Source organism: Aptenodytes patagonicus, chromosome 18 (genome assembly GCF_965638725.1).
Source record: "Aptenodytes patagonicus chromosome 18, bAptPat1.pri.cur, whole genome shotgun sequence".
Lineage (NCBI taxonomy): Eukaryota > Metazoa > Chordata > Aves > Sphenisciformes > Spheniscidae > Aptenodytes > Aptenodytes patagonicus.
Window position 1 is genome coordinate 12,553,956 of NC_134966.1, and position 13,545 is coordinate 12,567,500.

Consider the following 13,545-nt stretch of genomic DNA (forward strand, 5'->3'; position numbering starts at 1 on the left):
TGTGACTGAGGTCAAAGTCTTGCAGAAATTATAAAATACTGCATGACAGAGGTTTTTGAATTAAAGAATGCAATTTTATCCACAATTTCAAAGAAAATTGGTATTTATTTTGTTTTCAGGATCCTTATTCGCGTATCTTTATTTTAGCGCTATCTCCAGGATGATAACCTGGAAAGAAAAGCACCTTTAGCCCTATTCCTGTCAATTCTTAGAAAAACAGAAATATTTTAACACGTGTATAATGAATTAAAGTCATTATGTCAGCAAAATGACAGCAGAAAGCAAGTAAGTGATAATGCTGAAGTTCTATGACAGAATTCTGACTTGTTTTCAGGTACACTCACTACGGCTAAAATCTGTTCTATGGTTTCAGCAGAACACTAACAGTACTTCCAAGACACGCTGTCACCCAGTAGAGCGATTCCTCTCTCTATGAATCTGTAGGAGGAACCGGCACCGTGCAGGCAAAACAGTCAGAGTCTGGGTACTTTCTCTCGGAACAAAGAAGAGAGGGAGTTACAGATGAGTTCTGGATTTTATTTGACATCCTTGTGATCTTAGCCATTAAGAACACTACCAAAAAATAGATGGGACATAAAATAAAAAATGTCTCTGTGACACCAAAAGAGATAAGATTTATATTATTTTTACATAGAGTGTTTTGAAATTATGATTCATTTACAGATCTATGGTTTCATATGCTTATCATTATACAGTACCCGGTAGTTTAATTGAAAGAGAAATGGATACAGATGCATGTGTACTGCTCAAAAGGAAATACTGATAAATGTGTAGGTGGTTTCTCTAAGATTTATCTATAAAAACATCGACATGGAAATCCATTTCATTATGCAAAAAGGCTGCAGAGGAGAAAATTAGAGATCAAGAGGTAGTAAAGAAAGAACATTACTTCAGTTTTGGTTCCCGTCCCTCACTTGTATATTGCCAGCATATTAGTCCAATCAGGTCATGCACCTTGGCATTCGCTATCGTCACAACTGTCATGGGCTGTAGTTTGTCTTGGCTTGTGTGCAGGGGGAGGTAGACATCAATTTTTTTGGTTGCCGTTGTACCAACATGACCCTGTCGAGAAAATATATTTCATTAGAATGTATAAAAGAAAAAGTATGACAGAGCTAATACAAAACCTGGTACGGATGGAATTCTTTTCAGTAGGAAGATTAAAATACACTGCTACAACTTAAAATTGGAAGAAGTTTGAACGTCTAAATTCCAATTCTTTTACTGCTGTTTAATGTATCTGTAAAAATGATATGAAATATTTGGCAACGATTTCACAGATTTCCATAAAAAGTCTGCAAGATCCCGTGTTCCTGCAGGATCAAAAAAAAAAAAAAAAAAAAGTATAAAAAGGGTGGGATGGGGGGGAAGAGAGAACTGACAAGCCTACCCAAAACTTCAAACCCATTATTCCATCAGCATTTAATACTAGCATTACCCTTGTTTCTACATTTCTGCCTTCTTCTGTATTTCTTTCCCACTACTTGAAAAGCTCACCTCCCTCGCGTGCAGAACTACCAACTTACCGTGCCTTATTCCTACAGCTAGCACCCCCTCTCTGGTGCCTGGGCACAGGCGAGGCATCTTCCATGGCAGTACCAAAGCAGCCTGTCTCATCACGTTACTCTAGTTCTGGAACATGCCAGGATTGCCAATGCTACTTGCTTTTCAATGTTCTAGTTCCCCTCCAGCTTTAGTTTGGGACTCCTCTCATCCTCCTCCTTTCCCCTTTGCCTTCCTTCCCCTGCTGCTATACCAAAAGGAGTCAAAGGCGCTCGCACCTGGATGCACAGTGGGATGAAACGCAGGGAAACTCTCGGCATACATAAAAGGGGAGGCTGGAGCCTGGCCAGCACATTCCCACAGAAAGGAGGAAAAGCTGGCAGTGGTCTGCACACACAAATCAGCGAGACCTAAACTTGAATCTTACAGACGCCAACAATTCAGAAACAGTTACTAAGCTCAGAGCTTAGGTCGCAGCCAGCCAGACACCACAGACTGCTCATCCAAGGGAAATCAAACAGGTAACGCAACCTAAGCAGAGAACCGTGGCAAAAATGAATGTCGATCATGCGTGGAGGTTAAGATGACGTTTAAAAATAAACCTTAGGCTTGACCTTGGTTTGCCAAGAGAAGAACAAAATCACACATACAACTGAGCCATTAAACTATTTTGAACTATTTGAAGACAACGAAGAAGGATTAACTAATATTGGCTTTTTTTTGAACTTACTGTATTTAAAAAAAAAAAAAAAAAATCTATTTGGCACTGTGAAGATTAACAATTAAATAAAACATAAAATACACCGCAACATAAAGATCTGTAAAGTTTGCGTTACAAGAAAAAAAATGTTTAATCTACTGCGGACAGGACTGCACTTTTAAACCGGTAATCTTTTAAACAGACAAAAGATTGTACATCCTGATCCCCTCTTCAAAAGCAGCCCTGATGTAACTACGTATCTCTATCTCTCTCTATACATATACGGGCCTTGAGAGAAGAAAGTATTATTTGAATTAATCACTCGGAATTCTAAGTAACAGAATAAAAGGATTCAACACTATAAATCTATGATGAGAGTATAAAACAGGGAGTTAAATGCCATGTGCTAATTTCAATATATTGTTAAAAACCATTTGATCCTTCAGTGTGATTATGAATTAGAGAAATAATAGAAATTTAAAGATTAAAGTTATTCATAGTAGCATAGCTAAAAGTATTATTAAAATCTGTCCAAATATAATGAATTTGTTTTTTAAGAAAGCATTTTTATAGTGCAGATGCCTCCTCTTCCCATGTTTTTAAGGTAAGAAGAAATTGTTTTTACTCATTTAAAAGGAAACGATAGATTTGTAACAGAATATGGGACATTCCTTCACCTTGTTTGGATAAGCCTTAACAAGCCTTTGGATGAGCTAGCGAGCTGGTGTGCCTGAGACGCTCTGAGATACCACCCACACCCACGGCCTTACCTCTCCGAGGAAATCATTAACACAACATTACTACAACTGCTAAAAAAATAAGGGTTTTTTGTTTTCTCTCTTTCTCCTCTTGCTTTCCTACTTACAGGACTTATTTTTAAGGGGAATTAAGCTGGCATCAGGTAATGAATCGCTGGTCTCAAAGTCTATCCCTGTCTTTCCCCAGGTGCAAACACTAACCAGGGGAATGTACGAACACGCATGAGGCTGTGAGCATCGCTCACATCATGGTCATGACTGGAGATACCAGCCAGAACGGGAGACCTGTTGTTTCAACTACATTTACATTTGAATGAGTAAATAGCAGTTATCAAGGAAATTAATGTGACTCCTTGGCATGCTAAGTTAGTTACATACTTAAATCCAAGGATGGCAGAATCATAAGTAATGCTTGGTCCTGATAATGGAAAACCCAAGAAAAATTGACAACCAGATGTAAGAGTCGATGCCAAGGTTACAACTGATGTACACAACATAAAACCAGAGAAGGAACAAACGAGCCGAGAACTGTAACTAATAACCAAAAAGACTAGATTATTCCATTAGCCACTACTACAAGTACAGACTGTTTTATAAACTCATAATCCAATAAACACATGTACTTATAAAATAAACACATCCTAGGGACCCTGATCTTACAGCTATCACAAATAAGACGGTAACTTTCCTTGGTCTACCTTTCACAGCGCTTCTCTCCATTCTTTGCCCTACGCTGTGCCGTTGCTTTGTGTTTGTTGTTTTTTAAATAAACTTTTCTTTGTTCTTCCCCATCTCTGAATCTCCTCTACCTCCTCCGGTCTGTTTTTACCGTCTTGCTTGTCCCAACTCCCTCCATTACCGATATCCTTGTTCTCTTACTCACAGACACTCAGCATGAACATCAAGATGACAGGTGACTTAAGCCAGGGGTAATTCGTACATGTATTAGGATTCCAACTGCTCTTCGAGCAAGGGGAGCAATACCACCAGCAGCAGGACTGGGAAACGGCTCAAAAGCATCACTATTACACTTGGGATCTTTAAAAAAGTGAGTGAAATATTTTTACTGATTAACAGTGCTGTAAAACTGATTGCCATAAGATATTAGAGAGGCTGAAACCTGAGATTTGGAAGCTGATTAGACTTTCTGTTAGTAACGAGAACATTCGTTGTCACGTTAGGTAGGAAACATTAATATGGCCTATAAACACATGGGTCAAGGCTTAGACTGATCAATCACCTAGTCAAAGGTGTCTGGAGGAAATCACCACTGTGTTTATCGCAAACTGGTGATATTTGTTCTGAACCAGCATTAGAAATCCAAAACACCAGGTACCTGTCTACAGGACGGAATGAATCCATATTCTTAGTCTGATCCTGCAAAATATTAATTGTGTGGGAAGTCCCACAGAGCTCAATTACTTACCTGTGCAAAGCTTATTAGGTAAGGATTTGTAGGTGGTGGGACTGAATAAAAGGGATCCAATTATTAGTCTCAGTGGCCAAGAGTCAAAGACCTAGCCACGCTGGATTTAACTAGTAATAACTTGTGGGTTTTATATGGTGCTTGTAGTCTCTTCTTCAGGAGGAATCATTCAGAACCAGATTACAGACACTACTGGAAGCATAATTACTTTTTTCTCCCAACTAAAAATTGTATTCCAACTGTAAATGCTGAGGAGACCCAGAAGATAAAGTACAATTACCTATATTCAAAAAGGCAGCATCAAACTTTATTAATAGATCCTGTATAAAATTCAATGGAAAATCTATTCAGGGCCAGGGGCCTTACCATTTGGAGTTTCCTTAATAGCCTCCAATAAATCTGGGAAGCATAAAGGGGCTGTTAAATTAACATTTTCCTGATCTGTCACCTGTGGCATAGTTAATTTGTCAAAAAATTCTTTTAGCTTGTCACTGGACACTGTATATTCTGACAAATGAAGTCTGGAATAAAATTGACAAAAGATCTCGTTAATTTTCTAGGAAATCACAAATCTGATTCCATTAAGCTTTTATTGTTAGAAATGTTATATTCCACCAATCCTTTAAGGAAGTGAGGAGTAACTGGATACACAGAAAACATACAATAAATCATAGAAAATTTTCTTAGTATTTTTATTAATGGATTCTCTTAGGGCTACCTCGTGCTTTCCTACACTCTGATCTTATGAAAATTTCCATTTGCTATTTCTAGAGCATTTTCATCTCACTCAAAGATGATGTTTCATCATCTGCAATTCGTTGGAGGAGACATGGCGCTGTGCGGCGTACACAGGCTCAAAGAGGCAAAAACCCAGGGATACTATTTCCCAAATTATTGCTAATGTGCTATGCACATAAACAAATAAATTTAATTTCTTTATATTTCTGTTTTCTCTATCTCTGTCATCAGAATTCTTGGTGGTTGGCACATCGTAGTTCTTTGGCACATTACAGCTATTCTTTTCTGTTGCTATTCAAGAGCTGACAGAATTATGTCCGTTATTTGACATTGCTGAAAAGTACAGTCTGCTGAATTCACAAACTTTCTGCTTTCTATTTTTTTATAATTTAAGTTAAGCAGATCAATGTATATTTATGCACTTTGATAATGAGCAGCGGCTAAACTTAGGAAAGTTATTCCCGTTAATAAACAAATTTCTTCTGAAAGAACAACTTGGTATCTAAGACTACTGCTCCTGTGAATCCACGCTTCTCGTGTTGTCTAAAATAAACACAGCCACAAAACAGTGCAGTAATATTTGGGGATATATAATAGCAGCAGCCGGGCTAATTACAAGAACATAAATAGCACCAACAGCACATACATATGTTGCTGGTACTTCTAGACAAGAGTATGAGTGAAGGATACGACAGGCAACTCAAATGATGAATTTTCATGGATTTTCTAGGATTGTATTTGCAAGTTGTGGTGTTTAATTATATAAATACTGGTTACTACAATTATGACAGGAAAACTGCATATAGAATGATCTTCATTGGCTACATGTAATTTTAGAAATATCTGTATCATTAATGTTCTGTAATAAAATTAATATGCTTTAAATATAAACAGTCAATTAAATTAAAAAAGAGAAAAATACATTTAAACTCTATCAATAATAAGAAGTCTTTCTAAGATTTAAAATCAACTTTTAACCAAAGTCCATGAGAAAATATATACCTCCCTCCAATACCAGATGATGTATATCTTGAACTGATTACTATAGGGCCACTAATCTTCTTCTAGATGATATAGGAAGTTTGGTACAGTTCTGCCCATCCCTAAGACAACTTACTCCTAAACACAGTTCTGAAGTACCTGCGTAATGGAAAGCTAATGAAACAGTCATTGAGAAAAATGTCTACGCTGTATCCTTCTCACTTCTGATTTGCTTCGCTGCACACCACAGTAGAAAATTAAAACAAAGTCCATAAACATTTCTTGGAGAAAAGTGATTAATTTTCCACAATAATAATTTACGGCATCTTCCTGTACAACAGAGTTCTGTGACTAAATGTTATATCGCTGTAAGATTAGATGTTCTAATGATATAATGCAAAGATTTTACCGAATCATTATTTAGTGGGAGTCATAAAAACCTCTTAAAATTAATCTTTCATGCACATCTAGCTTATCCAAAGTTAGCATTTAATTAGATGGCCTTGGCACGAATGAGCTTACTACTTTATTTGCTCAATCAGTATATGTCTCTTCAGTAATTATAATTAATTCAAGTCATTGACTCACCTCCCAGCAAACAATGCTAAACACTACACAAAATGGAAATAAATGCTTATCCTTTTCCAAATGTAAAATTTCTTCTCACTTTTAAACTCAGTGAAATGTTTTTTGTTTTAGGTGACAGGGTATTTAATATACTACACGATCCAGCAATCACCTCCTAAACTTACTCACACATGCATTTAAACAACGTATAGGAAATACATGAAGGGGAAAAAATTGAAATATATTAACTCAGCATTTACAACACAAACAAAAGTTCTAACAGATTAGAGCACAGATGTTTATGGCGATACGAAGGACTGTATTTTTCTGAGATGACCATTGAAAAGCATCGTTTTCTAAGATCTTGACTTAAAAAAAAAAATTTAGAGCAATTATTTCTTCGTCCAAAATAAGTGGGAATAAAACAGTCAGTCATATTCACTCATAAGGAAAACAGCTTTTGAGGGGCTGAGTAGAAAAAAACAAGGGTCGTCTTAAAAAAAAAAAAAAAGGATAATTTTTTTTTTTTTTTAAGTTGAGATGATCAAATATCTTAAAAGCTTTCAATAAGCATGTGGCAGAAACCCTCATACTGTAGCGCAATATAATGACACTACCGGCATATGGTTCAGAGCGAGCACACTGGCAGCAGAACAGGATGATGAACACCTTTATCAGCCTCAGTATCCGAGACCACACTACCCAGCAGTGAAACATGTAGCTGCAACTAGTAGATTTTGGTGCGGTGAGTAGAACAGCATCTAACATAGTATGACGGCTAAATGTTTATAACATAGTCTGTTCATTTTATTTGCACAGTATTATAACAGATCTAGAGAAAATGCCCTTTCAGTTGCATATTATATTAATATTTAGAGGCATAACGCTAAGTCTTAGTGTTCGTATGAGAGTACAGGGTAGTTCTACCCCTTTTATTCTGCAACGCACCATACCACACCCTACTGTGGTGAAATAAGAACAATATTTATTTCATCAGGCAGTTAAGCCAGTATTGGTATTTTTCATTACTACAGCCATATGATTACTGTTGTTATTCTTAAGTCATTTTTGGAAAATACCACCAGTGAGGCCACTGGGACAACTGACTCAACACCGGCAGCAGGTGACCAGGCTACATTCACACACCTGCCAGTCCTCACAGTTTTTCAATGACGCTTCAAAGTTGTTCCTTTCTGAGGAGTGGATTCTCCTTTGCGCCATCCCAGCTTGTGCTACAGAGTTAGCAGATCACAATGTAAAATTCCATTAACACTGTTAAATACTTAATTTATCTTATTCACACTGCCACTATTCATAAAAATTTAACCCAGTAATTTCCTGTTATGCAAAGCATAACAAAGTATGAATATTTAACTACAAGGTAAATAACACGCTATTATTTTTTATTCTAAATTGTTGACTTCACTTAGCATGTCTGCTTTGTATAGCACCACACTATTTTTCAATTAAAGGTCCAGATGTTTCAAAGGCTCCAGTAGGCAGCAGCAGTTATGAGAAATGCGTTATCTGCATTGCAATGATCACTACAACATCAGCTCCAGGCTGCATTAACATACTCATGTTTTATTCTAGCCCCCCTCCTAATGTACCAGTTAATTATACAACACACAGCTGAGAAACATAACCTCCAGAGCTGGACAGTTTCCTTCCACGCTTCCACCTGAACAAATTTTTATATGCACCTCAAAACTATGATTTACATATATAACCACATAATCAAGTATCCCAAATTACTGCCTGTTCCTTCTTGGCATTGACTCCCACAATTAATAAAACTATGTAAGTCCTGAGCAAAGAATAAGACATATAATTGTTGTAACAGCATATTTCAATCATATTAACATGCATTTATTTGTACAACTCACTTTAAATTAAAAAATGTTTTACTTAAAAGTGCTATGATTATGATTTCTTGTTATTACTTTTTTCTGACAAATTTTATTTGGAACGGAGGGAGAAACCCCGAGTCCGTCCCCTTTGCAGCCCAGGCCTCATTTACTTTCATATCTGTATTGGGTTTAGGACAAACGGACGCAGTCCATCTTTAATCCTGTCGCGCTCGGATGGCACCTCGCCAGGAACGAGAGCACCTCCTGTGCAGCAGGTCAGCACACGCCCTGCGGCACCGCCGAAGCCAAACACGGGACCCAGAGCTGCCTTTCTCCAGAGGGCTGGATTTCACAGCCACTGCGACGGCACTGAGCTAACCATGGATATTAAACCCTTATCTATTCAGTTCCAACAGTTCTGCTGAAGAATGAAAACACATATTCAGATTTATCAAAATACGATTGCTATATTTGCAACAAAAACGCATTCATTACATGAAACTATCCTTAGTTTCCATGTAGTGAAGAGAAGGAATGGCCTACTTTAGAAGAATTATTTATATTTTACTTAGTAATAAACATTACAATTTAATACTGAGGAACAGAGTTATTCTTTGTAATAACAAAATGCAACGAAAACTTATAATTAAAACTACACCATAAACATTATTTGTACATTAAGAAATAAGCCATGATATATTTTAATGAACAGATGCTATACAAAAGATAAATGTTTTCAGAAATATTCAATCCTTAAACAGATCAGCCTCTAATCCTATGCTTCTGTTGCATAAAGCAGACAGCTTAAGTTCCTCGAGGACATTAGCCAACCTTAGGTGGAACATTTTTAATACATCACCATGTCACTTTTTAATGTGCCACAATCTATTAACCACATGGCAAACTAACAGGGATTTTTAAAATATGGGTTTTATAGCTTTGTGCTGGTGATTAATTAAATAAATAGCCAGCGTTTCACAAATCATCCCCCTAATTAGTCTAAACCAGACACTTTGCATTCCCTGGCATTATTGCCATCTGAAGCTCACAGAAGGGCAGTAGCGTTACGAGGACGAGTCTGTGCACTCCGGAGCGCATCGTCACCACGCAGCCCTGGCTGGCACGGCACCGCGCAGCCCCGAGGCGGAGGTACCGTCTTCACAGGTGCTGCAGTCAGCTGGAATTTGACTCCAGCTGCTTGGAAAAGATGTTCTGTGTAATTATTCTCCCTCATCCTGAAGGAAACAATCGAGATAACAAAGAAAACAGAGCTGTATCTGGAATTTGACCTGAAGTAGCGAAGTTGTATGTTGCAGAAAATGAACAAATATTAAAGGCAGATGCTAGAAAAAAAATTTACGAGCTAAATGATACATTTTCTGTCAAAACATTTCAAAGTTGAAGCTACAACTAATTACATGCAGCCCATTCAAAGAAGCCAAGTAAGGCTTATCATTAAAATGACTCAATTATTCTTAAAAAGAAAGAGAAAATAATCTGTAAAACCTGCCTGAAATCTCATCATTTTTACTGTGCCTACCTAGATAGATCATTTCCCCCAGAGCTCAAATTAAACTCTTAATAGTTAATATGTTCAAGTTTTACTACAGGATTTACTCCAAATTATTAACAACTGGAATTTCCTATCTAGGAAGTTTTTTATATGGAAATATGTTCTGCAGTGTTTAGTGACACTATCACAACAGCTTTTTCCCCCTCAATTTAAAAACCATCAGAGAAACGGAAAATGATGTAGCAGTCAGGCTGCTCATGAAGATGGGATTTTATTTCCTCTGCCAGGTGACTTCTTTCTCAGCATCGGTCACTAAACTTGCCCCTTAAACCAAAGTTTCCTTATACTCGGGAAGATATTTGCATTATTCGGCAAGGCTCAAAGAACAAGTAACACCCCGCTTGGACAGGGACGTCACTTGGGCTGCCAGGACACCAGGGCACGGTCCGGTCCACCGTGCCCACGCTGCAAGGGGCAGGCGCTGGCTGAGATGCCCAGGTCTGCCCGGAGCACCCCGACTGCGGACCACTGCAAGAACTGCAGAGCTGCTCGTGACGCACGATGCTGACTTGCATGTTACTCCCTCCAACTTTGTTATTATGAGCAAAAAGTCATGGGATAAAAAGCGCAGCCTTGAGAAAGTGATCTATGACAAATAATCCTAGGGCTGGATTACACCAAGAAAAATTATGTAGAATTTGACTTGGTTATATCAGTTGTCAGTGAGGTGTATCAATTTAATCAAACTAAATTTAAAGAATTGTGCTTCCAGCAATATGGTCAAAGTTTTGTACCGCAAAAATTATTAACAAAAGAATAAATGCCTTCATGCTCTGTTAAATAAAACTATTTGCTCTTCTTGCAAAAAGAACAGAATCCAATTCCAAGAAAAATCCTAAAGCCTCTTCAGTGAGGGATGTCTCAGCCGCCTCTTCAGTTTGATGATTTCTCTTCAGAGCTCAAGAAACAGGGCAACCCTGCAATACCGGGGTCGACTGCCAAATTGCATTTAACGCTGCCGAGCCACTCCTGAGTTCCTCTCGCAGCCACCCCTCGCCAGAGGAGCAGCAGCAGCAGTTTGGGTCTGGCACGTCCACCGAGCCCCGCAGCGAAGGGGCTACAAGCAGCACAGGGCGAGCCGCTCCTGGGAGCACGGCAGAGGAGGCGCTGCCTTCCCAGCACCGAGAGGGTAACCAAGAGCAAGGTAGCCGAGAAAAATGATCTTCGCATATAGAATAAAGAACCGCAAGACCTGAGACTTAATTCTACCCTTTCCCAGCAACTAAAAAAAAAAAAAAAAAAAAAAAAAAAAATTTCCTCAAACCTGCAACACAAGTTCAGACCTTGGATTTATCCTTTCAAGAAATCTGAAGTTCTAATTAACTGTATTGATAGTAACCTAACAGATTTTCTGTGGCTGACTTCTCTCTTTGTTTTTACTAGCAGTATGACTACAAAAAGAATCGACTGGCTGTGAAAATTTTATACCGCTTCTTTTGGAAAATAATATTTACATTACATATAAATGTGCACCGAAATTCTACGTTATTTTTCTAATTAAGTACTGTTTGCCCTATTATTGTGCCCACAAAATTACTTTTATAAATATATTTTACACAGCATATAATATACATTCTGAAACAATACAACTGACTCCTAGACTTTGAGTTGAGAAAAAACCTGGACTCCCAGCTTTCTGCAGAATTAATATTCTCATAATACTTTTCAGAAGACTGGCCTAGTAATTCCAGTATGGCTAAAATCTCTCTGATAATTATACCCTATCTCCATAAATTTTCTTTACACTTTTATCTGGATACAGAAGAGATCTTTACTTCCTACTCATAACTACTCTCATTCAGCACTAGTGCTACATTTCTCTTTGAAAGTGCTCCTTTAAAAAAGAGTCAGTAGTGTACGACAAGCTGTGAGCACAGCTGACATCATGGAAAGGCTGGGTTCTTGCTTGAGGTCATTTTGAGCCAGAAGCCGTTTAAACTAATTATTTAAAAAAAAGAAATAAATGCATTCTGCATGTGGTAGGGAATCTGTATCAGCATTCCAGATGACCACAGTATTGGGGAAAGAAGTCCAGGACTAATAATATTACGACTTTTTAACTGTTACATTACAACTCTATCCCAGAAACTGAGTAGGTGCTGGTACGCTACTTTTCCATCCACCACAAAGTACCAGTTTAACAAAAGGATCTCTCCCACACAGCTGCAATAGCCACATGTCATTTAAGTGGTACCTTTAAAAAGATTATTAAAAATTTAACCTTAGGAAGCTTTTGCCCTTAAAATACTGCACGTGAAAATGCTCTGATGGGCTAGTTCAAGCATGTTTAATTGATGCAGGATTAAAACCTGTTCTCCTGCAGATGACGCTACCAAAAAAAACCCCCAGAACCCCACACCACTCTGAAATGCAAGATACAGTAAGAGGGCTTCACAGCACTTTCTGACATAAAGTGTTTTCAACATTTTTTTCCCCAGGACTTAGGCCTGTATCAGCCTAAGGTATAATAAATTCAATCTCCATAGAAGACTGAGAAACATTTTTTGTTAGTGAATCGATTTTCCTCATCTTTAATGAAAGCTTTACTAGTGTTAGGAAGGTAATGAGAATTATTTTCCTATTTGTTTCAGATAGGCAAATAAAGGAATCTTACATGGAAAAAACCAGACCATTATATTGCCTTTATAAATTCTTAGTGGGGAATATTTAATAAAATCTTAAATAAAAAAGTAATAATTTAATAAAATCTAACTTTATAATGGAAACAAGAATAAAACAATTACCACTCCATTTAAATTTATTGTTTAACTACAAAACCAGAATTCTTTGGTTAGCGATAGTATGGTGCCTGAACAGACCCATAAAAGAGTCCTTACTCTGTAATTAGTGTCAATGTTTTAAAATTATTTTTCAAGTACAAAGGTCAGAGTAAAGGCATAGTCTAAAAGACTATCCTCTGAGAAATAAAAAAAACCCACCAAACAATACTTATCTCCCACATAAATTTTTCTCACAATAAACATTTCTGTTAAATGTATACATCCAATCCTCCTGCAAATAGCAGACAGTAAAAACATTTGTTAATAAAACACATCCATATTTCTTTGGCTGTTAAGAACCTTAACTTGTGAATACGTTTTTCATTTGGTTTGATCTGTAATTAAGGGAAAGATAATGACAGTAGTAAATTGCTAAAAATCAATTAGACAGAATAAAATGCAATATGATTCAGCCAAAAGATTAACAAGTGCATTATAAAAACTACTTTAAAATTCTTTAATTTTAATTAAGCTTGTTTTAAATGACCATTGCCTAAAAAATGCTTTTTATTTAAATGCATCATCAAACTGGCCATTCATTAAAATTTTCCTGTATGTTTCATGGTACCGACTGTTTTCCTTCCTTTTCTTTTTTTTTTTAAATAACATTTCATAGAAAGAAAAAGGGTTTGGATGTTTCAGAAGAAC

The 13,545-nt window shown here is 37.2% G+C and overlaps 1 protein-coding gene across 4 annotated transcripts in view; it reads right to left on the reverse strand.

The window, feature by feature from the left end:
• Nucleotides 1-13,545, reverse strand: part of MAPKAP1 (MAPK associated protein 1) — a 109,856-nt gene that overhangs the window by 61,785 nt on the left and 34,526 nt on the right. For all 4 annotated transcript variants that reach the window (XM_076355282.1, XM_076355283.1, XM_076355284.1 and 1 more), the window contains exon 5: nt 911-1,083. In XM_076355282.1, coding sequence (XP_076211397.1) covers nt 911-1,083 — 173 coding nt within the window. The remainder of the gene's footprint in view (nt 1-910; nt 1,084-13,545) is intronic.